Source organism: Barbatula barbatula (genome assembly GCF_947034865.1).
Source record: "Barbatula barbatula genome assembly, chromosome: 3".
In the NCBI taxonomy this organism is placed as follows: domain Eukaryota; kingdom Metazoa; phylum Chordata; class Actinopteri; order Cypriniformes; family Nemacheilidae; genus Barbatula; species Barbatula barbatula.
Genome location: NC_136764.1, coordinates 21,659,146 through 21,682,198, shown reverse-complemented (window position 1 = coordinate 21,682,198; position 23,053 = coordinate 21,659,146). Strand labels below are relative to the sequence as shown.

The following is a 23,053-nucleotide window of genomic DNA, read 5'->3' as shown; positions in this document are numbered from 1 at the left end:
AGCACTGCACAGCTTTTGTGCCAGAGCAGGTGCCTTATCCAATTGCATGTACCGTCAAGGTTTCAAAACAACCAAGCACAATGTTTCCACCATGGTTTCTAAAATATCCTATAGATTGCATTTTACAAAAGAGAAGCGAAACAGTCATTTTGGGAAGCTACACAACATCCTATCGATGCAGAATTTCAGTTTCAAGATTTTACACGAGAAATGTTTATATTATTCACTGTTCATTTTTGCATGTTTATATAGCCAATGTTTAGTGTGGTCTCGATGTTCTCAGTAACAGCACTTGAGTATATTTGGGAAATTCGCTCTCAGTGTGCCAGTCAACAGGTCTGTGGCACCAGATGAACACAGCAGGTCCAGAAAGGGTTATGAGAAACAGGTGTGTTTGGATTTAGCAGAGATGGACATACCAGCGGCCCACATTGCTGTTTCTCATTAGAGGTTAGAAAATACTATTTTCAGGGTCAGAGCCCCGAAGACAGGGCACTTTTAAAAGGACATGGTGTGCTGATGAGAAACGTGAGGGGAAAGTGGGCCCAACACCATCTCTGTGCTGCCAATTTCTGCTCTCTATCAGAAAAATCGGTTTACACATAATTGTATAGTAACGGTTATGTTTATCAAAATAAACATTTAGTTTTACAGACTACAAAGTAAAACAATAAATAGAAAAGTTAACAGTGCTATAATGACTGGACAGTCGTGCACATAATGGAGTGTGAAATATAAAACAGTGTGTACGTGCAGCAGAACAAAAGCGTGTGTCTGCTGTGTTGATGACCGGATTAGCAACACAGTCAGTCACAGCCTCTAAATGCTTTAATCCGATTACCTCTTCTTCAAGAGCATAAAGAGAACCGTCCGGGTGAAGATAAACAACACACCTTCATAAGAGTGTGTAGTCAAAGATCACTAAGAATTATTTTCTGGTAAGTCATCTTTATCTTCCTCATTATGCTGTGTATACTTAATATTTCTTTTCTATTGGTGAAATGATACCTTTTATACTTTTAAATAATTGTTATCGAAGAAGAATGTGTACATGTATTTCATTTCATTTGATGGCACGAAAGCTCTGCTCAATAAGCATGTTATAAACTTACATAGAAGAACTATTTTATGTGTGAAGAGACATTAATCCATTTGTTGGGTATTGCATCTGGTCTGTCTATTCTAATTCACAGAAATACAAAGCCTCTCAAAAACACTTGCCTTTTGTATATTTCCCTCCTAAACACAAACAGTCTACATTTATATAGACTGATATTTTTCTGATGTCTGACTAGATGTAGTTTACCAAAATATAAACAAAGGTTTCGATATGCTAAACACATTCTCTTAGAGTTTATATTTCAAGCTGGACTACAAATGTAACATCTGTAATGCTGGACCGCACTTCATAATTGCTGCTTATTGTAAAATATAATGTATATTTAATGTAATTAAATATTGAAATATTTATTAATAAGATAATAGTAAACCATTATGTGTTCGGATAGATGGAATATAAAACAAGGAAGCATGCATATTTATTTTTTATGAGGGTTTAAGGATGTCACCACAGAGCTATTGATGATAAAGATATCGCCTGATGATAAAACGGATGATAAAACTGGGGCACAAGCTATATACGGATACGTTGTCCTGTTACTAAATGTTTTACCAATACTCAGATATATGACGTAAAACGTGACAGCTTTACAACAGGAGCTTATGACTTGAGCTCCCCAAATGTGAGAGCTTTTGTTGTCTATAAAGACAACAGATGGTCATGATGTAAGCTGGTGAAACTATCAGACCATTTAACCTCTGCTGTTCTTTTGGCAAGTTAAGTACAGTTTTGTTCTTCCGCATTTCTTCTCTGGATTTTACAGTTGTTGTCTCTCAATGTTGAGATGATCTTGTCTTTCGAAACAACACTGTTAATCTGCTTCTACTTGAGATACAGCGCCGTACTGTGGTTACTTGCTGGAGCTACTTCCCTACCCCAACTGAGATCAAATCACTTTGACAATTACAATAAATTGCTATATAATATTAAATCATAATTTAAAACGACAAAAACTATTATTATTACCATGGTTCAGTCCAAAATGTAATTTAACAACAGACATTTGTTTTCACACAGGTTTTGTTCAGTCACTGACACTAGTTGCCCAAGATGAAGGCGCTGATGCTCTCTCTGGTTTTACTGGGATCTCTGGGGATCTTTCACTGCGCCCCTGATCCTGCCCCGCCCAGAGTAACAGCTGACACCCTCAAACGTGAGCACATCAACTAAAGCTTGTTTACAAGAGTACTGTGTAAAATGAATACAAGCAAAGACGGTATATTCTCTCTGTTGACATGGAACATAACTCAATGATGTGAATATATCTTTGTGCTGATGTCTGTCAGGTCTTTCTCTGGTGGGACAGAAGTTGGTGGATAAAGAGGTTACCAAAGCTCTGTATGGAATCAAAGAGATAAAGGAGGTGATGGCCATGAATGAGGAGAAACACACAAACCTCATGAAGTCTCTCAAGCACAGTGGAGAGAAGAAGAAGGTCAGCGGATACATGCAAGTGTCGACATGTGAACATTCAGAATATAAAATTCATAATTATGTTAAATGAATAGTATCTACTTGTATTATGTGATGTGAATTTATTAAGGTGAAACAGAACTATTTGGAAACATTTAGGTGAGAGCAGTGGCTTAGCAGTCACGTGCTCTATATCGACATCTCAAAAAACGATAAATATGTATCCTCAACAGTTCTTCCTTCTTACACCACTAGGGGGCAGCAGAGATCACAGAGGAGGTAAAAAAGAAGCTGAATGAAGCAGAGCAGCAGTGCAGGGTGTCTTTTAATTCCTCCTGGGAGGAATGTCGACCTTGCCTTGAGGACGTCTGTAAGAACTTCTACACCAACACCTGTCGTCGCGGATTCTCCACCTTCACCGATAAAGTACAATATTCACATTAACTGGAAGCTTGATGCTTTCTGCATATGACATTCAGATTCCAAAGTTCATTCTTGGCCTCAGGTGCACTCGCATGAATAAACGTGGTGTCAACTTCATCTGTACCTCTATTCTCCACAGCTCAAGAACTTCTTTCAAAGACTGAGTTCTCGCTTTGGACCTCGTGAGGCTCAGGACGAAATAGCGTTGGACCAGAGCGCAGAGAGCCCTGACCTGGAGGTGGTGAGGATCGAGGACTCCTTCAACAACCTGGTCACCAAAGTGGGATCCCTGGTCAATCACAGTGTGGTGATGGTGTCCCACTTCCACCACGAGTTGGACCAGGCTCTACGCACAGCCTTCAGCCCTGAGGTGGACCGTGAAACCGAGCTGATGCTCAAGCCCTCCAATGAAGATCTGGATTCTGGCTTTCTGCAGGGTGTGGGCCTGGATGATGTTTTGGAGTCTTTCTTGGACTTCGGCAGAAGTGTGATGGAGGAGTTCGGCGCAGTGATGACACAGGTCTTCGGTGACCTACATGATTCTGCGGAGGAAAAAAATGCAGGTGAAGGTGCTCTTGTCCTGTAGTGCACTTTGGTGTTTATCGAGCTCCTAGTGTGGTTCCTCTACTAAATGACCTGTATTTGTTTACCGCAGAGAAGAAACTCTTCCCCAGATTCCTGCAAAACAAGAGACTGTGCCGAGATCTGCGCAGACAGTCGTCAGAATGCTGGCAGCTGCAGGGAAAGTGCAAGTCCTGTCAGGGAGCCGTGTTCACCGGTAATAAAAACACATACAGTACGCTCGTATTGAATTGTTAAAGGAACTCTATTGATCATTTACACTTGAATTTATCTGTTTGTTACACTATCAGAATGCCCAAGCGTGAGGGAGCTGCACGTGGAGCTGGATGAAGCCTCTCAGCTAATGGAGGTGTCCAGGCAGCAGTACGAGGAGATGCTGAGCATCGTGCAACGTCACACAGAGGACACCATCAACTGGATCAGCAACATGGCTTCTGAGTTTGGTTGGGTGGCCGAGCTTGCAGACAACAACACTACTCCTGAGAGCATCTTTAACATTGTGAGACTCTGATATATACAATAGTACTGTGATATTGACATGGTATTACACAAAAAAATCTGAGTTCTGGGGCACCATTGACCTTCATAATACTTTTCCTAGTCAATAGTGACCCTGAACTGGTTGGTTACATTCCTCCAAATGTCTTTCTTTGTGATCAGCAGAACAGAGAAAACATTACACACATTGTCAAATAAAAGTGCTAATCGTATCATATTATTCACAAACGACCCGTGTGTTGTCAAGGTGGTGGCAAGGACTGAAGAGGGCGACACCAGCCAATCATCAGACACAAAAGTGGAAGTGAATATCCTGAGCTCACCCACTCTTACCCTGACTGTCCCCGCTGGCCTCACACTTCAGGATCCTGCTTACATTCTATATGTGACACAGGAGGCTCTGGACATGTACAAACAGATGGCCAGGTGAGACTTTTTACAATTAAAGTCACTGTTGAAGCAGAATACTTTACACACTTCAGCATAATCTCAAAAGGACAATGTACATTTTGTCTTCACGTTCCAAATCTGTATACATTTCTTTGTTCTTTGCAAAAAAGGTTAGCAACTGACAGTTCTGGGGCACCATTGGCTACCTTCTTATTTTATTCTACTATGGTATCTATATCTTCATTTGTGTTCAAACGAACAAAGACATTTATACAGGTTTTGAACAACTTCAATGTCACAGGGATGAGACATGTCTGAAAAAATACCCCATAGTCTTGTGGCGAAAATTAAAGTGGTTGCTTGTAAATTAGGTTGTAACGGAGTTCTGACTTGCCGCTAACTATTGATCTTTTTTATTTATTTTCAGGCATGATGATGTGTAAACCAAATAGAAGAAACCGGTTTTCTTCTGGCACACTGTTAACGCTCTATACAAGTTAGTTTCATGTTATTTCATGAAATGCGTTCAGTTAAGAAGTCACTTTCCATTTTCAAGTATCGTTCTTTATTTAGACTTGTCACAGGATAACCCGGAGTAACCAAAATGTCATATTGTCTTGTTAATAGACCTTAATGTTATATTAACCCTGTCAGATATAATGTACTTCATTACAGTTTATGAATTTCATTGTGTAAGTCAAATAACTATAACCGAACAACTACACGTAATAGATGTTACAAATAAATCTTATAAAGATTCTTGAAATGTTTTTTATTAGGCTGTACGATTCCTTGAAACACCCTTAACATGCATAGAACCTGTACTGCACAAAAAGGTTCTTCACTCTTTTAACAAGGATACATCTTTTTTTAGTTCTTTTGACTCTGGGGTTCTATGGAAAGACAGGAGAAACTTTTATATCACCTTTATTTTAGTGATTTGCCTAGTTTACGTGGATATATTTGGGAAATAAAGACTCTGTTCGCCTAGCCAATACTGGGAACATCTTATTATCAAATGTCTTTATTGGGCAACACGTATCAAAAAACAGCAATAATCCGCAGCCAGGTAAAAGCATTACATAAAATTTTATTTTTTTACTGTACAAATGCTTCAGATTAGTAATCGTAACCACTGTTTCACAACAAATGTCCTTATGTAGTTAAAACTCTGCATCGGAGACCCTCAATGTACATGACATTTACTTACTCCCTTTTTTTAAACACAAAAAAAGAGTTTTGCACAGACTTGCCTGTAGCCCTTTTACAACAGAAGGGTAAGATGTGTGGGTGACGTCTTGGATAAAAAAGAGCTAACACACACACACAAGGAAAAAGCAAGGCCTCTCTCTAAATTAAAAGATACACAAGTGAGCCCTCTAAACATTTCCACAACGTAATGATCTCATTCAATTCCTGCTCATGGAGAAAATGAACACATTACAAAAAGTATGTGACAAATACACAGATCGACTTGTAATATTGTAGGTTTTGTATGACAGTGTCTGTTTTGCCCACTCTTATTAAACCTGTACCACATCTACAGATGAAATGGAACATAAAAAGTACTTTGTAGTGTTGCTGAAGCTAAAAGGTTAAAAGTCCATCGTAACTTCAGCTGTTAAATAGTCATAATCTGCAGTACCTGAAGTTTCACAGTGATCATGACAAATAAACGGTGGTGACATTTTTTGCACATGACAAAACAAATGGATCTGCGTTAAGTCATTTTAGCAAGTTCACATCCGTATGTCAGGACGAAAAAGTCACGATATTCCTGAAATAGTACTTTCACGTAAGCAGTTTATTTGTGTAAACGAACAATGAATTTGTACCATGAGGTGGGTGACAAACATACATGGCAGTGTTGACGCTTGTACATGTAAAAATGTTTAGTGTTGGACTGGTGGATTTTAACAGTAGCTTGAGAAATAATGGATTGAAAAGACTGAGTCAATGGTCTCTTTGCTAAATTATTGGTAAACAACGAAAACATTTTTTTTTTGTTTGCAATAGTTTCAACTTTGACTGAAAATCTAGCAGCTGGTTAAAATGGTGACGGATCAATAATAGTTTAAGAAGCTTAATGAAACATGAAATCATCAATCTCACAGGATATGATTTCAAGTTCTCAGATTGAATAAATTGAATGTTCTTATTAAAATTATGATTTACAATAAAAGTCGGATTTCGATAAGAAAAGATTCTGTCCTGTAAATCGATCCCAAAATCGAACTCACTCACCGATCTCAAGCTCTCGTACATTCAGAAAGGCTTCAATCCTCATTCGCTCGCTCTCTCTCTCTCTCTCTCTCTCTCCTCTCTCTCTGACTTCCACAGTTCTGTCCCAGCAATGGCACTACATGTCTGTATTACTGCCACAGCGCCATAGATTCAACCACAGTTATTGGTCACTTTTAATAAACTACTCAAACTACCAACAACAACAAAAAAAATAAAAAAACATTATCTAGAACGATTTCATTTTACAAGAGGATTTAGTGTTCAAGTGAAAAAGAAAATGGGAGAAGAAACAAAAAGCCAACTTTGTGCAAATCAGCCATCAGCACCGAGCTCATTACTTTCGTCACAGCGCCCTCTCTCTGCACTCACAGGTTATTACATCCCGGCAGAGTTCAGGGAGTACGTGGTCCCACTCCGAACACACCACCTTCATCAGCTCCACCACACACACATACCTACATACAGGAAAAAGAAAGTCATGCTATAAAACACCCATGCCCTCGGTTTAATGCTCTAATTGAGTTTATAATTTGAGAGGAAGGGGAAGCGAAAAAGAAACAATATAACAAAATCATCTCTTTAAAGAAGCATGTGCAGGGGAGCTGAACGGAGGAGGGGCCACGTCCCGGTGGCTTATATTAGCACGTGGTGGCGAGTCTCTAGTTCCTGTAGGGTCTCTACAGGTTATCTCCAGGCTGGTACTGTGGCTCAGTGGCGGTGAAATAGTCCTCCAGGAAGGACTGAATGTACTCGAAAGTGGGCCGCTCGTCCGGCTCTTTCTTCCAGCAGAGCCGCATCATTTCGTGCAGCGACTCCGGGCAGCCCTGAGGACACGGCATCCTGTAGCCCCGTTCCACCTGCTCCAACACCTCTCTGTTCACCATGCCTGTCGACACAGAAGATATGAAATGAGTTTTACTGTTGAGGGAAATCATCACCAGATCTGCCAGACTGCCTCAGACAGGACATATAGGATGCTTCGCTTTTACTCAACGCAGGACAGGAGCTCTGAGACCGAAATGAAGCAGACAGTCTGGTGCTATGTGAGAGGGAGGGTTAAAGCAGTGGGTTGTCTTGACCGAGAGGACTCGGAGGAAGGAAGCTTTTTCCGGACCGCCTCTGCTAATGTGAAGACAAATAAGCTCAATTCCCAATAGAGTTGCTATCAGGGCTTCTTTATGCACGCCAAACATTGAGTGATGCTGTAATTGACTCCGCAAAAACTTGCTTGCATAATGACTCACAACGGTTACGCTTGCTAAACATAAACAGATACATTTTATAATAGGTGGTGGGTTAAAAGGATTACAGGCTTCCTGTTGTCTCTTGGCAGAACTTTGCCATATTGTGCATTATAAACTTTTACACCAGTGCCATTTATATCCTCTGAGGCATCTATTCCCCGCTGTTGAGCAAACGCTGTCAAACAGCCTTCAGAGATTCACTCAAATAAAAAACCTCAAGCACGTACAGCCTGGGAACTCTTATCAAAGTGAACTATTTTATTTTGGCAGACGCTTTCATCCAACGGGATTTACGGTGGTTTGTTTTGTTAACTAATGTCTATGGCTCAAGGTTTCCCTTTTTGCAGGAATTTATCACCTTCCAACAGTTGAACGCACTGAAGAGAAGTTCGTGTCTAAATCCAGACTCATCTGAGAGCATAGATTCGATTCTCATCCATAATGGATAACTGAATGATTGATGAATGCCTAACTCCAATTTTGACGTGCAGCCCGAGCGAATTGGTTTAGGTAAGCACTACAAATCTCAGGCTGGTCTGTGTGAGGGACGAGGGCAAGGAGGGGAGGACAGATGGGGGTAAATAAAGAACCGGTACCCAGCCAGGCCTTCAAACCCGCATCATCCAGATGGCTGCTTCGGAGTACTAACAGCAAACCAAATGTCCCTCTCTGCTCCAGTAGGGGGCACAGTAGAATCAGCCTTGGACTGGATCCGACTGTCTATGGCAGGGCTTGCTACTGACTTAAGTCTGCTCTAACATACCTGACTGTGGATCTAAAGGCCATCTTCAGTCTTTCAATCACGCATGACACCAATAAATAAATAAAGTAAATAAACATAGTCTTGTATACACAATATAATAGGTTAATGGGTTGGACAATTATGCTCCACAATTAAGTTTTACTGATCTATTTGAAGTGTGTTCACTAGCATAAACGTTTCTTGCTTTGGTTAAAAAAATTGGTAATAAGAATCACACAATTCACGTGTATGAGTTTTGACTACTGGAATTTTGCCATTGTGAAAACTCTACTACAAATTGAATTAAGTTAAACCTCCAGTCAAGCATGTAACTGTAATACTGAAAAAAATAAGCAAAAAAATAAACCAATTCACAATTGAAACTATTGTCTCACCTGGATATGGCACTCTGCCCTTAGTAACCAGCTCCGTCAGCAGAATACCGAAGGACCACACGTCAGATTTGATGGTGAATCGGCCGTACAGAGCCGCCTCCGGTGCAGTCCACTTAATGGGAAACTTGGCTCCTGGAAGAACAATGGCACTGTTACACAATCTCTAAATGACTGCAGAGCAGTCAATGCTGTTACTGAAGTTAAAGAATGTGTCAGCATTTTAAAACAAGCCCACTTGCCCACTTTCTCATTACTTCATTATCAAATGAGTTTTTCTTGAATTAAGTGGTTTCACCTCTTTTGTCTTTGAGACAATAGAAAGGACAGGAAAGGATTGAGTTGGATGGAAACCTGCATATCCCACACGAATGACACAGCTCAATGTGTCTGGATCGTCTGTGTTATATTCTGGTGCTCGTACAGTTCATAATAACGGTTCAGAATTCTTTTTGGCATATTCAGGAAGCATTTATACACTAAAAGAGTCAAAGAAAATAAGCCTGACTAAAGCTGCTGTTCTCTTGAGTGGAAGTGCACTGACAGTCCAAAAGGGCAAACAAACCAAATGTCAGCAAGACTTAACAGATTCCAGACAGCCCCTGTCCATCCAACACAGGTCATTACGGAGTCTGCGTATTTCCAGAGAGCTCTACCAGACAGTATGAGTAAGCTTTTTTTGGTGCCCAAAAGGCCTTAAAGTTACCTACTTCACCAACCACATTTGTATATGTAACCATTTCCTCCATTTAAACAAATAAAAAATGCAGTTGCTTGCCCCGATTTGAAAAACGACCCTTTCGGTTAATAAACATTGCATTTGACACGTACGCACCTTGTCTAGCAGTGTATTCGTTGTCTTCGATGAGCCTAGCCAGGCCGAAGTCGGCGATCTTGCAGACCAGATTGTCACCCACCAGGATGTTAGCAGCTCTCAGATCTCTGTGGATGTAGTTCATCCTCTCAATGAAAGCCATGCCATCTGCAATCTAGACAAGACAACGGAAAATTAAGCATTCGACATCTACAAACATTGCTTTATTAAAGCCAACCGCTCAGATCTGGGCATAAAGTTCAGAGATCAGATAAAAGCATGAAAAGCATCTACAGGAAAACAGCAGGACTTGTTTGAGTAAGAAAGTGTTTAAACGGTCTTAACCAAAGATGTGAAAACAACAGCTGCAAGCTGCTAAACACAAGCTTGAGAGAATGAAACAGAAACCCTTATGAAATATTCCAGAGGGAAATTAACACGAGTGTTATTAAGTGTTATTGTTAACATAAACTGAAACGGAAAGTAAACAAAAACACTTGTCAGCTGTTATGAAATGTAAAACTAAAATGACGATAATGCCTCTCGAATGCAACAACGCGAGGCAGTCCTGAGAAATGTAATGTCATGACATATACAATATTATATAAAATGATATCATTTCAACCGTGCAAGCCCTGAAATGCTACATATATGTAATGACAAATAATCTAAATAAATAACTTTCACATTCACAGCAGCATTGGCACAGGTGCGATGCGAGGTAGATTGAAGCATCAGCCAGCCAGTGTGGCAGTGATGGGAGTCCGGGGGGAGAGAGAGCGCAGGAGGAGGTAAGGAAGTGAGAGAGTAAGCTTTTTAAGCGAACAGAGCAGAATGGAGTAGACACATTAAAGTGAAGTGGCCTCACAGGAGTGGCGGTTAAGTGCTCCAGGCATTAGGCGGCAAATGATGATCATAGAGGCTGGGAGAAACACACGGGCGGCAGGATGTCATATCAGATATTAAATAAATATGACAGCCAGATGGAGGTTGAAACTAAAACCCCGCCGCTCTGGGACATGCTGCTCGTCTAGGTTCTCTGTGACCGGCTTCAGCTACAGATTGAGCAGCTGTGTGTTACTATGTGTAGAAGAGAGAAACAGATCCGGCTGGATATATAGGGGAGTCACGGATAGAGGGAGGTCTCGCTCACCTGGGCGGCCATGTCAACCAGCTGGGGCAGTTTGAGATGTCTGCCCTCGCCTTCCTTTAAGAAGTCCAGCAAACTCCCTGAAAGACGGACGTATAGAGAATACAGGTTTTAGGTTATATAAGCAAATAGAGCAGTCACAATATCAGATGCACAATAATTCTGGCCAACAAATTCACCATAAAACTATTATTATCGTTATTTATTTAATAATTATTCAGAATACATTTTTAATAAATATGAATTTTTAATTGAGAAAAAGCATCTCTATCTCATCACATATTGTTCTGGACTTTGTGGAAACTAGTAACTTGTCATTATTGCTCCTGTATGACATATCGCTTATTGCTCCCTCTGTAAGTCGCTTTAGATAAAAGCGTCTGCTAAATGCCATTTTATAATGCTACCAGACAATTTCAACTTTAATTTAGATTATTTTGTATTTTCAGCAAATGAATAAAGCGTGTGAATGAATGAAATAGTTCTGAACCATTGTTGCACTTAAAGGGATGTTTTTTCATCATTTATTCACCTTCGTGTCATGTCAAACCTGTGTGATATTTTGAAGAATGTTGGTAACCAAAAAACATGGAGCCATTGACATCCATTATATGGACACCAAACCACTGAGACATTTCTTTCTCAAAATATCTTTTGTGTTTCACAGTAGAGAGTCAAATACAGGCTTTTGAAGACATGAGGCATAATAAATGATAACAAAGGGACAGTTCACCCAAAAATCTGTCATTCTGAGACAAAATGGTGAACAAGCGCAAACCAACGAGTCAACCAAATACTGGTTCTGAATTATTAACGATAGTATCTTTTGACCATTATTAACACAAATTTAAAAACGTCACATCAATTTATGGGAACGATGAGTGTGCATCTAAACAGCGTAAATATTTGTGTGAATACATTGGCAAATTTTATTTCATCACAGTGTAACAAACGTGTTAGAAAACATAAGACACAAATCAAGAGCTCATACATGAACAACTTGGAGATGAAAAACCAGACCTTACCTTTGCCCATGAACTCGGTGACGATGTAAATCGGCTCTTCGGACACAACAGCGTAAAGAGGCACAAGCTTATCGTGCCGAAGCTTCTTCATGATCTGGGCTTCCTGCAGGAAGGCTTCAGGAGACATGGTGCCTGGCTTCAGAGTCTTAATAGCTACTTTTGTTGTGCCGTTCCATGTCCCTAGAAACAAACAAAAGCAAAGAAAAAATAAGAGGTGCGCAGAATAAAACCAAGCAAAACTATAGGTTCAAATAACTGCTCTCTGAGAAATTAAAGGCCTTCATTGTTTTATGTGCTTTATGTTTATCTCTAGAAGATTTTGTTTAACTGAAAGTCTACGCCGAACCAAATAATGTTTATCCAACAACACACATAAAAAACACCATGCCTTTTCCAGTTAATAAACCACGTAGCAGCACAAAAAGAATCAATAAATGTATTTCGAGATATTTTGACGCAGGGCAAGACTGCCAAAACAAGTTTTGTGTGGTCAACTGTGCATGTTGGAGCACATGTAAAAACAATGTGTAGAATTCCTGAGATGGGTTTATATGATGTGACATGCTGGAGCTTGCCGCAGGAAGAGCTTTCAGAGAAGTGACAAGCGGGGCATGTTCAACAGGGTTCTTTTTTTCCTGCCGGTGCGACCAGTTTTTCTTAATGGAGGAACAATGTTAAATACTTTTTTTTGTAAGTCGCTATGGATAAAAGCCAAACGTATGTATCAATGCAGTTTTCATGAAGAAAATCACAGATATTAGCAAGTAGTAAGTAAAAGCAGTCTGATCCGTGAACGTAAACAGCTGGGAAGCAGAACGCATGTGTCACAGTATAATAGATCTGCATATGCGTATACTCGCTCTCGCTCTTAATGTTCATCAACTAACGATGGGCCCAAAAACACTCACTGATATTAAAGGAATTGTGTTCCCGTATGAATTGTTCACAACAGAAAAGGTTAATTTGCTACCAAATGAAGGGCTGGTGCCACCATTGCAATATCTCTCTAAGATTTTACTCTAGAGCCTTGTTCAAAATCACAATATACGTGAATGAGATTAATGTACGTGTCCAGTAAGCTGATATATGGGTATGTGGATATGCATTCGGCATAGCATTGTGTGTCTTACCCATCCAGACCTCTCCGAAGCAGCCCTGACCCAGTTTGAGCTCCAGGCGGAGTGACTCTCGTGGGATTTCCCATGCGTCTTTAGCCAGTCCTTGAGTCTGGGGCTTTACTGTCGGGCACACGGCAGTCAGCCGGTAGCACAGCCCGTCTGCATGCTCTATACATAAACACAACACAGGTGATTAGTGATGTCACACGGATTGACATCATAGTGAACAAGAGGATAGGAGTTTGACCTCGTGTGGCTCAGCGCAGACCAGTGCCAAATTAAGAGATTGCTATACTTAAAGTCTCATAGGAACGATCCGAGCACCTGGACCTTGAACGGGAAGCCCAGAGCCACATGAAGCCATACACCTATTCGCTTGGAAAGCCATAAAAGATCATGACTATGAAACGACCCGTGAGAGAGCAAGAGTCATTCATTATTTTCTTATACCACCATAAGATCCATTCATCACTGTCTTTGAAAACAAAATTGATCGAGAGCAAGACAAAGACCGATGGCCTTTCATTAAAGCTTGACATTCTTCATATTACACACAGCCCAATGGCAATTATGTTACTACACAGTTCAAATGTCCCATGCTACCCTCACAGAATGTTTCTTTTTAGCAACTCCCAATGGTTCTCCGTATACAAGTTGTACTGAACACCTTACAGAAAACAAATCACAATTACACAAAGTGGAACATTTTAAGGAAACTTCATTCAACAGGCAAAAGTATACAAACAGCCATTTTCAATATGGCAGAACACTTCATTCTAAGTTTTTTAGCAAGTAGGTCTGTTCTTTGCCGTTCTTCCACTCTCCTGGCAAAACTCGGTTTGGTGAAAAGGGGATTTGCGTAAGGTTTAAAGGTCACTTTCCATAGAAATGTTATATTCCTACCATGGAAAGTCAATGTGGACACGTTTCGAAATGAACTACTCCTTTAACCACTAAGGTAACTAGTTCACCTCGACAAAAAACACAGTTTTGTTAATACATGGGTTTTCGCCTTAAGTGGACTGACGTCATATGCAATAACGCTGTGGCCGCGTCACGCCTCAAAGATCACAGAGGTGTCGATGTCAAACGCCCTTTCAGACATTCTCCTGAAGAAACTAAGTCAAGATGAAGTGTCTGTCTGTGTGAATGAGGAGGAGTTTCTCACAGCAGATGTCAGGCACCTGTTAGTGTAAGTCACGGAGAGCTTTCCCAAGCTTCAAATCACCACCCTTACACCTTCACATGTGTTGTATACAAAGCTACTTCACTCCAGATAGTTCCAGGCCATGTCACAGTGCCCCAAAAATGGAAAAGTCCATTTCAGAAAGCAAAGACAGTATATTTTCTATCCACATTGATGTTCGACTGAATCTACTAACCTGTGTAATGCTTCACCAGTTTCTGCAGAGTCTCGAACTGTGCTCTAGTGGTGATGTAATAACCGCCGTTGTCAAGCTTTCGAATTTTGTAGTGTTTCACGTTGTCTCCCTTCATCTCATCCCAGTCTCGTATCGAGAGAGAGTATGCGCCTGCGGGAGATAGGAAAGCAATGGATTTTCATTCGCATAGAATAATTCAGTAAGATGCCTGCTGCGTTTTGTTCAAAGTGCTTCGTGTACGTTGTCAGACGGGCAGTAATTCACTCACCTTTAGTGGTCTCACTTTCTCTGGCCAAGAAAGTACCTCGTTGGTTTCCGGGATTCAGGAGCAATCGCTCAGCATCTTTACGACCCATTTTTCCAAAGTACCATCTGTGAGACAAATGTTTGTTTGTAAAAGATTTAACACCAGGTTATACTGTATGTCACATTTAAATCTTCAAAATTGTTTTGCACTGAAAAGCTGATCCAAGTTCTCTTCTGGTATTACTAAACGGACTGTCAGCAGAGCTATTAAAAGACTAGCAGTACAGGCTGGTCAAATGGGTGTCAACAGACTGTGATCAAGGCTGGCAATACCATTACAAAAGAAACCTGCAAACACGAGAGCTTGGCGAGGCAGAAGACCTTGTGCAAAAGCAAACATTTGTAGAAGGAAGCAGGAAGGAAAAATAATGAAAGGAGGAATATGGTGAGAGAAATAATATGGCTAAGAGGGAGTCAGAGAGCAGGCAACACTGAAATACAAACAGATGGAAACCGAGTAACTGAAAGAGAGTCTTTTGTCTTCAAGTCATGCGTTTGCTGGCGTGTTTGTCAGCACCAGGGTTCAGGGCATAAGTGTGACTGGTCATCACGCTCTCTCAATTACGGTGTGAAGGGATGAGATGATTGGATAAACGCGGGAGGAGAGGAGTTACTTACTCTTCCGCTTGGATGGAGTCGGCAGGAGCCACGTAATTGCTGGGAATGTATCCCTTCTGCCCTGTGTTGATGGAACGAGCCTCCCACCAGTCGCCCTCTCTGTGGGGTGAAGCAAAGACACAACTGGGTTTAGACAAAGTTTTCGGGGTTCATGTCCTTCACCACACGCTGAAAACAACTCAGCAAACGACTGAGTTAACAACAAAGTAACGGCGCAGGAAAGTGAAGGAATTTGCGTTGTACGATTAAAATGTCAGGGCCCTTGGACTCGCAACCTTCCCTGCAGCCTCGGGGGGTTAATCTGAGACGTGTGCGTTTACTGAAAGCTAAAAACTGGCTCGAACAGATGGCCCATTACAGAAACCCATTATCCCGGACAGATTTGGCCCTCGATGCGCTTAGAATACAATGGTGGATTAAAAAAACATAATAAATCTTGCACAATTCGATATTTGTGTCTGGATCATCTTTATCGCAGCATGACATGCTAAACTCGTGCAACCTCAATGTGACGATAAATGCGATCATGAATTTGAAGCTTAATGTGGTTGTGAATGCGACAGTTATTGTCACAAAAATGGAGATGCTAAATGTGATGAATGTGGTTATGACAAATGTAATGATGAATGTGACATGAATGATCTACTAAATGTTACAATAAATGTTACAGTGAACATTACAATGAATGTGTAACGCTTAATGTGATGGTAAATATTAGAATTAATGTGATAATGATGATTGTGACATGAATATTATGTTAAAAAGGTTATGATGAATGTGGTTGTGGATGGCATGTGACGTGAATGTTATGATAAATGTCATGGTAAGTGTTAGGGAGACACTATAATATAATGTGTCATGATTTGTACGATGGCAAAATGTCATGGTAAATGTGATGATGGATGTGACAAGAAAGACACAAAAAATGTGACAGTGACGGTTAACATAAATGTGATTATGAATGTAACTCGAATGTTATGACATATGTGATGGCGAATTTGCTGTGAATGTTACGATGAATGTAATTATGAATGTCATGGTAAGTGTACAATAAATGAGACATGAATGTTACACTAGATGTGATGTGAATGCCATGATTAATGTCATGAGGATGTGACCTGAATGTTACGATAAGCGTAATGGAGAATGTCAAAGCAAACGTGGTGGCGAATGTGATGTTGAATGACACGGTACGTGTAGCGGTACTCACGTGTTATTGATGATCTGAAATCTGTCGCCTTTCTTGAAGGAGAGATCATCTGCGGTCCTAGCTTCATAATCATACAAGGCCACAAAGAAAGTAACACCACCTGCAAGAAAATCAAAGCAGGTCAATCCAAACAGCAAACCACACAAACGACACAATAATGGTTAGCGGTTGATTCACTAAGCAATTCCCAAAGTAAGTTGCTTTTTCATTCACAGTGAAGCATTCGATTCTATTTCAGCCACATAAGAGTGTTTTGTTAAGCATTTATAGACATGCTGAAGGGAGCATCCATTGATTTCGTTCCCGGCTCAGTTGTCTGTGCAGTCAGTTATCATTAGACGACTTGGTCTAGATTACATTAACACTGTGTTATTTCAACAGCGCAGTTTATGGACTGTGAAGGTTGGCTGGGTTTGACAGGAAGTAGAAAAACAGGTTGTTGGGGACAAAAAGAGTAGGCAGGATTAAATCTAAATTGGTCCCCAAAACCAGATTATGCATTAGTGAAGAACAGAGGACCGGCCTCTGACAAGTGCAGAAGCATAATGGCCAAAAGCTTGTGTAGGTGTTGTAATTTTTCTGTTAGTCTATTATATTGGATCAGGTTTAACCGGTTGGTGATTTGAAGTGTCGCTGATGATTAATGGCATAAGATTTTAACTGCTTTATGTGAATATCGTTTACTGGCAGTGTGGAATCGAAGTTTATGTAAGTGTGCTGGATCCACAGAGTACCGTCCTCTCTCTGCCAACTCGCGGACATTGAAAAGAACTTCTGCGGATTTTCCCCGGAGACGATATCCACCAGACCACACTGGATTTAGCTGTTAACCAAGACCGATCAGAGCAAATGCTTTCTGAAAGAGCAGATGTGTGTACAAGACTTGCCCCGTGACAAGACATGTTGTGATAAGAACACTATTTATATCCCTATTCAATAAAAACTATGCAGAGCATAGACAAAGATCAAATTATTCCGCTTTTGTGGTGCAGACAAATATCACATTTATGCTTGGGTCCTTGGAGACGGAGATAAGTTAGAAACAAGAGATCTCTTCACGGCACTGCCTGAAGCAGAGAAAACATCACTGAACAAAGAGGAATAAATCACATTGGTTTTATTCTGTAAAGGCGTGCAACAACTGTAGTTTGTAGTTCTGCTTGAATGTTAAATGCTGGATATTGTTTCAGTGGATTTTTAAATAATCGAACACAACCTTTGTCCTTACGACTGTCAGAGGTTAAAGTGATGAAAATTCTGTCACTCTTTACTCACCCTCAGGTTGTTCCAAATCTGTATAAATGTCTCTATTCTGCTGAACACAAAGAAATATATTTGGAAGTAACCAAACAGATCTCATCCCCCTATTACTGCCATAGTAGGAAAAATGTATATTGTCAATGCGGGATGAGATTTGTTTGGTTACTGACATTCTTCAAAATATCTTCCTTTGTGTTCAACGGAACAAAGACATTTATACAGGTTGTATCTAAATGTGAGTAAATGATGATTTCTTTGTTATTTTGGGGTGAACTATCCCTTTAAGTTGTTACACTCTCTAGTACATTTTCAAGTATCTGTACTTTCTTGTTTTCACTTTATAATGTAACAAAGTAAAATCATTCCAAAGCATACTACAATTTTACTCCTTCACATTTCATAAAAAAAGGTTGAGTTTAGCTGTACTTCTTAAGTACATTAAAAACTGTGTAGTGTTTTTAATCAGACTTTTAAAGGCCCGCGTTTCACAGACAGGGCTCAACTAAAGTCAGGAGTAACTCTTGGTTAAATAAGGATATTTAAGTTACTTTTATAAAAATGGCTTAGAAAAAAAACATTACTGGTTGTGTGCTTCTTGAGTCGAAACAACGGCACTGGCATATTTTAAGATGTTTTAGGGCAAGTTACTTTCAATTAAGACAGACCAAACGTTCATTTTAGTACTTCACAACTTGCTTTGAGCTTTGTCTGTGAAACCGTGCAAAGAGTTTAAGGAGGAATTTAAAGAGGTAAGTACTTGAAGTTAAAACCAAGTGTAGTTGAGTTACATATGATATATGCTTTATAATATAGGGAAGTAAAATGTTATCCAAAATAAAAAGCTGATAAAGTTAAGATACTTGAAAATAAACTAGAGTAAAAATACTAGTAAAATAAAAGTTACAATTCTTCTGTCGACTTGGACTGAAAGAGCTAGGGGGACCACAGTCAGTGTGAAATGTTTTTAATGAATCAAAAATAACATTTCTGGCAGGTTTAGCATATGTATGTTTTGAGAACAAAACGTACCGACAAATTAGTCAAAGTTGATATGTGGAAATGAATAATATATCTAGAAGGTCTTCTAAAAGTAATAACCCCATGACTGTGACTGATAACCTGATAAAAGAAAATTAGCTTTGTTTCACGATTCACAATCTCTCTGTAAAATCAAAATCCATACCTGCGGGTTGAAATGTTGACTAGTTGTAAAAAACTGCTCACATTGTCAAAAAAGATTAAAGGCATTTTATGATTCAGTGACTGTGCATTGGCTGTTTTTGCAATAAAACTTAATGTTTGCAACAAAGGTATACGGATATTGGAATAGTTTGGTTCCAAAAAGAGATAAATTATATAACATTTCAAAAATTGTTAAATTCTTAAAGCAGAACAAACCAATATTAATTGGAATGCACAACTCTTCATTTCCACATTATAAACATCACATCTTCGTCACATGCATTACCGCCCAACATTAAGGGACTAAATCCTTTCCATATCATGTATCTAAGATCATATGGAAGAATCTAAGAAATTCCATCCAGCTCTGGAATCTCACATCTGAGGCTGTTTCTAAAGAACTCTTGTTCCCTTAGACAAAGATACTTTACAGAGATATAGCCAAAACCTCTTATAGCTCGTCCACTCACCTGTGATGGCACCGGGAAAGGGGTTGCTCACAGCAACGGTGGAGAAGGAGGAAGAGGTAGCTCCCCCGAAGGGCGTGATAACAGAGGTGGAGCCACCAAACGGGGTGAGCCCAGGTGTGCGGCTGTTGAAGCTATTGGCGGGGCCCTTGAGCGCCGGTGACTGGCCCATCTGGGTGGGGTCTGGTCCGTAAAGGCCCATGTGTGAACCAGGGGTGGGATGAGAAGGATCTTGGCGGTACTTCTGGGTGGGACCCTTGTCCTCTTTACTCTTCACACAGCCCATTGTCAAGCCTGTGGAGAAAGAAGCTAATATTAACCAGCGGTCACAGCTATTTCCATAATTGCACAAGGAACGAGTTTATAACATTGGTCATTTTAACTGTTTATGGCAGCAATAAAAGTTTGATGGAAGGTTACGCACAAGCGTTGAGGTTCATTGCTTTTGTGGGAATCTGGTTAACAATGTCATAAATACATTTTATTCTTTCATTATTTATTCAACCTGACTTCATTTCTATCCTGTATGACTTTCTTCTGCAAAACACAAAAGAACAATGTTGGTAACCCAACCACATTGGCCCCATTGACTTCCATTGTATGGATTGGACACAAAACCAGAGACATTTCTCAAAATAACGGCAGAGCCTAATAATACAAAACCTAATAATATTAATCGTTGAGATGCATGCCCCATAAGCAATAACAGAACATGGAATGTGTTCTCAATGGGGGAAGCTCAAATTAGACCGCAAAACTGTATGAGCATCTGTTTTCTTTTACTTGCCAAATCAAAAGCACTTTCGACAGATTTTACGTCATTCCCCAGCAACGCACAGCCACCAAAACATGTCAGAGTTAATCACGCAGGCGGGCGTTTTTTGAGCAGCGTGGCAAAATTCACTAGGTCACTAATGCCCGGTAGCACGTCAACGGCCTCTTGGCAGTAGGGAGGGAAGTGTAGATGTGTTGACTGCGCCGTGAGGTCGATATGATAGAACGGCTTCAACCTTGCAGGCAGGGCTTGTGAGAGATGACAATATAATCTCCAGACACTCAGTCCCTGCTTGTGTTTCTGCCAGGCCTCTATGTCTGGACTGCTCCTGGCCTGACGCAGACACACATGTGCAAGGGAATGAAGAATGCGAGCGAGGCCTTGAAGGAACAGGTGGCCCTGAGTGGAGGGTTTTATGGCACAACGGGGCTGCAAACAACCACTGATAGCTTGGAGTCTTGGTGTATATGAGAGAAACAGATGACTATGGACAACAAGATACAGAAGGAACTCTTGAAATGTTTAAAGGAATAACTATGAAAAACCTAAACTCTGTCTCACACAACGCTAATGTAAGGCATTGGAACACCAATTTACAATTTGGTCACACGATTCTCTTTATAGTAAACATAATGACCTTGCATAATGACCTCGGTTGATGAATCGTTCTTTTCATTTGTCACTCTGTCTTTTAAAATAGTCGCCTATAAAACGCTTCGTATTTGTGCTTTAAAGGAGCGGGTATACTTGACTGTCCGTGTCAGTCTCGAGCACATACGTGTGCGTCCACACAACTTCTTGAGCATACTCTTCACATATTAAAGCAAATATGACCTGTCACTCTTCACAATCCTCCTTTATTGCCCTCTTTGCAAAAAGCTGTAATGTTGCCATACGCACCAATGCTTCCTTTGTGAAATTTTACCTTGCAGTTTATAAAAAATGATCGCATTTGCAAGCATTTTTGTTGCATTTCTAGAGCCCTGACACACAGAGCATGAACCATCCTTCATAAGCATAAACATTGGGTTGATAAGATTATGTAAATTTGGGAGATTGACAGCCATAGTCTTCATTCACATTCATATGAAAGACTTCCTTTCTTTAGATGAACAAAGTATTTTTTGGTAAAGCGGTAAAGCGCCAAAACAGTAATCCCGAGTACTCCAGTGGGTAGATTAAGCACAATGGTAAGTGAGAAAAAGGTTGACATTTTATGTATTTTTGGTGAAACTGAAACCAAAACAAGTAATACAATTACATTTATAAATATTAAAATGGTTACATGTCATATCAATTTCTTGATTTGTTCTGCTAAACACAAAGGAAGATATTTGGAAGCTATTTGGCAACCTGAGAGTGAATAAATGATGACACAATTTTCATTTTTGGTTGAACTATCCCTTTAAGAGGGATAAGGATCAAACGTATGGGTATTAAAAGTCAGATAGTGAGAAAGGAAATATAAGAGCAGAGCTATAAAGCAGTAGGCCTAAAATAACGTTTGTGATAAAGAGATGTGTCATGTGAAATTCATACGGAAAAACACAAAAGCAAATACTCTTGAGAAAGAGTTGGGCTTGGCTTGAATTGGGCAGAACATGTCATGACGCATGTGTGCTTTATCTGCCCTTCTGATCAGTCAAGGAAACAAGCGAAGACGTAGATAGAAAGGTATCACCTCTCAGGACAGGATGAACCCATGATGGGTGCAACACGTTTGTTTCCCTTGTAAACCGGCCAGCGTAAACTTTGGTCAATCCCAGCTCAGGAGAGGAAGTAGCTAGAGAAAGACCTGACCCCCGTCGAAGTCATAAACAGCTCAACTACATCTTCGCTCCAATAATTCTAGAACGTCACTTTAAAGAATGGGTCTGAGGGGAACATCATCTTCACAAATGAGCTTCATTTCATTTGATAAACTAGAATCTCTGATGTCTACAAGCATTAGAACCAACATCCAATTGAGAGCGAATGTCAAAACCAGCTCACTGCTATTATAATAGAACGAATGACGTCATGTACCTGCAGTGCAGACAGCTCACTTGTTTACAGTGCTTCCACGCCTATTGACCGACTGACGTCTCTGGCCATTTGTGGTTACTAGATAAATCATTTTAGACTCAGCTTTCATAACTTCCAACACGTGAAAATAGATATCTTAACTGTAACGATTTAAAAGCCAGTCTAGCCCTTTTACAAAACGTTAGATAAATCCTAGGAGTCCAAGTTTCAGCTCAAAATACACCACAGATCTTTTATAATACTGTGCCCCACATGTCCCGTTTTGCCTGTGAGGAAAAGCAGGCTGTTTTTGGTGTGTCTCTTTAAATGCAAATGAGCGACTGGTCTCCACCCCCTTTCCTGCAGAAAACACAAGGCTTTGTTTTTTAAGGTACTACTTAGGTTTATGGAATGTCCAATAACATGTTTACGTACATAAACCCTTACATTTTCTAAGAATTAGTTATTATTAATTCACTTCTTTGACTGACTCTCAAATGATTCGTTCAGTGATTCTAAAACTATCGCAAAATTTTTTTCGACTACTACTATTGAGAATTCTTTTTAAATCATGTCATATACATACGGCCAAAAGTAAGTGGAAGCGAACATGACGAAAAATGTGTATCGTATCGAAATACACAGCGATATATTGTATCGTGAACCATCTATCGTGATATGTATCGTATCGGGA

At 40.1% G+C, this 23,053-nt stretch overlaps 2 protein-coding genes across 3 annotated transcripts in view; one reads left to right on the top strand and one right to left on the bottom strand.

The window, feature by feature from the left end:
* The first annotated feature begins 6 nt into the window (after positions 1 to 6).
* clul1 (clusterin-like 1 (retinal)) lies at positions 7 to 6,621 on the top strand. 2 transcript variants are annotated; one of them, XM_079452360.1, is made up of 9 exons: positions 7 to 938; positions 2,138 to 2,273; positions 2,407 to 2,555; positions 2,789 to 2,959; positions 3,096 to 3,519; positions 3,612 to 3,734; positions 3,829 to 4,037; positions 4,284 to 4,462; positions 4,854 to 6,128. In XM_079452360.1, the coding sequence occupies exons 2-9, from the start codon at positions 2,171 to 2,173 to the stop codon at positions 4,867 to 4,869; spliced, it is 1,374 nt and encodes a 457-aa protein (XP_079308486.1). In that variant the 5' UTR covers positions 7 to 938; positions 2,138 to 2,170; the 3' UTR covers positions 4,870 to 6,128. The 2 variants fall into 2 exon arrangements, with proteins under 2 accessions (XP_079308486.1, XP_079308485.1); XM_079452359.1 differs by having other exon boundaries at positions 836 to 938; positions 3,096 to 3,525; positions 4,854 to 6,621.
* yes1 (YES proto-oncogene 1, Src family tyrosine kinase) overlaps positions 5,423 to 23,053 on the bottom strand; it is a 22,234-nt gene continuing 4,603 nt past the window's right edge. The window contains exons 2-12 of the mRNA XM_079452358.1: positions 19,584 to 19,874; positions 16,672 to 16,771; positions 15,462 to 15,560; positions 14,806 to 14,909; positions 14,538 to 14,687; positions 13,168 to 13,323; positions 12,038 to 12,217; positions 11,016 to 11,092; positions 9,884 to 10,037; positions 9,052 to 9,183; positions 5,423 to 7,556 (exon numbers count right to left, since the gene is read on the bottom strand). Coding sequence (XP_079308484.1) covers positions 7,348 to 7,556; positions 9,052 to 9,183; positions 9,884 to 10,037; positions 11,016 to 11,092; positions 12,038 to 12,217; positions 13,168 to 13,323; positions 14,538 to 14,687; positions 14,806 to 14,909; positions 15,462 to 15,560; positions 16,672 to 16,771; positions 19,584 to 19,866 — 1,644 coding nt within the window. The 5' untranslated portion in view covers positions 19,867 to 19,874 and the 3' untranslated portion in view covers positions 5,423 to 7,347. The remainder of the gene's footprint in view (positions 7,557 to 9,051; positions 9,184 to 9,883; positions 10,038 to 11,015; positions 11,093 to 12,037; positions 12,218 to 13,167; positions 13,324 to 14,537; positions 14,688 to 14,805; positions 14,910 to 15,461; positions 15,561 to 16,671; positions 16,772 to 19,583; positions 19,875 to 23,053) is intronic.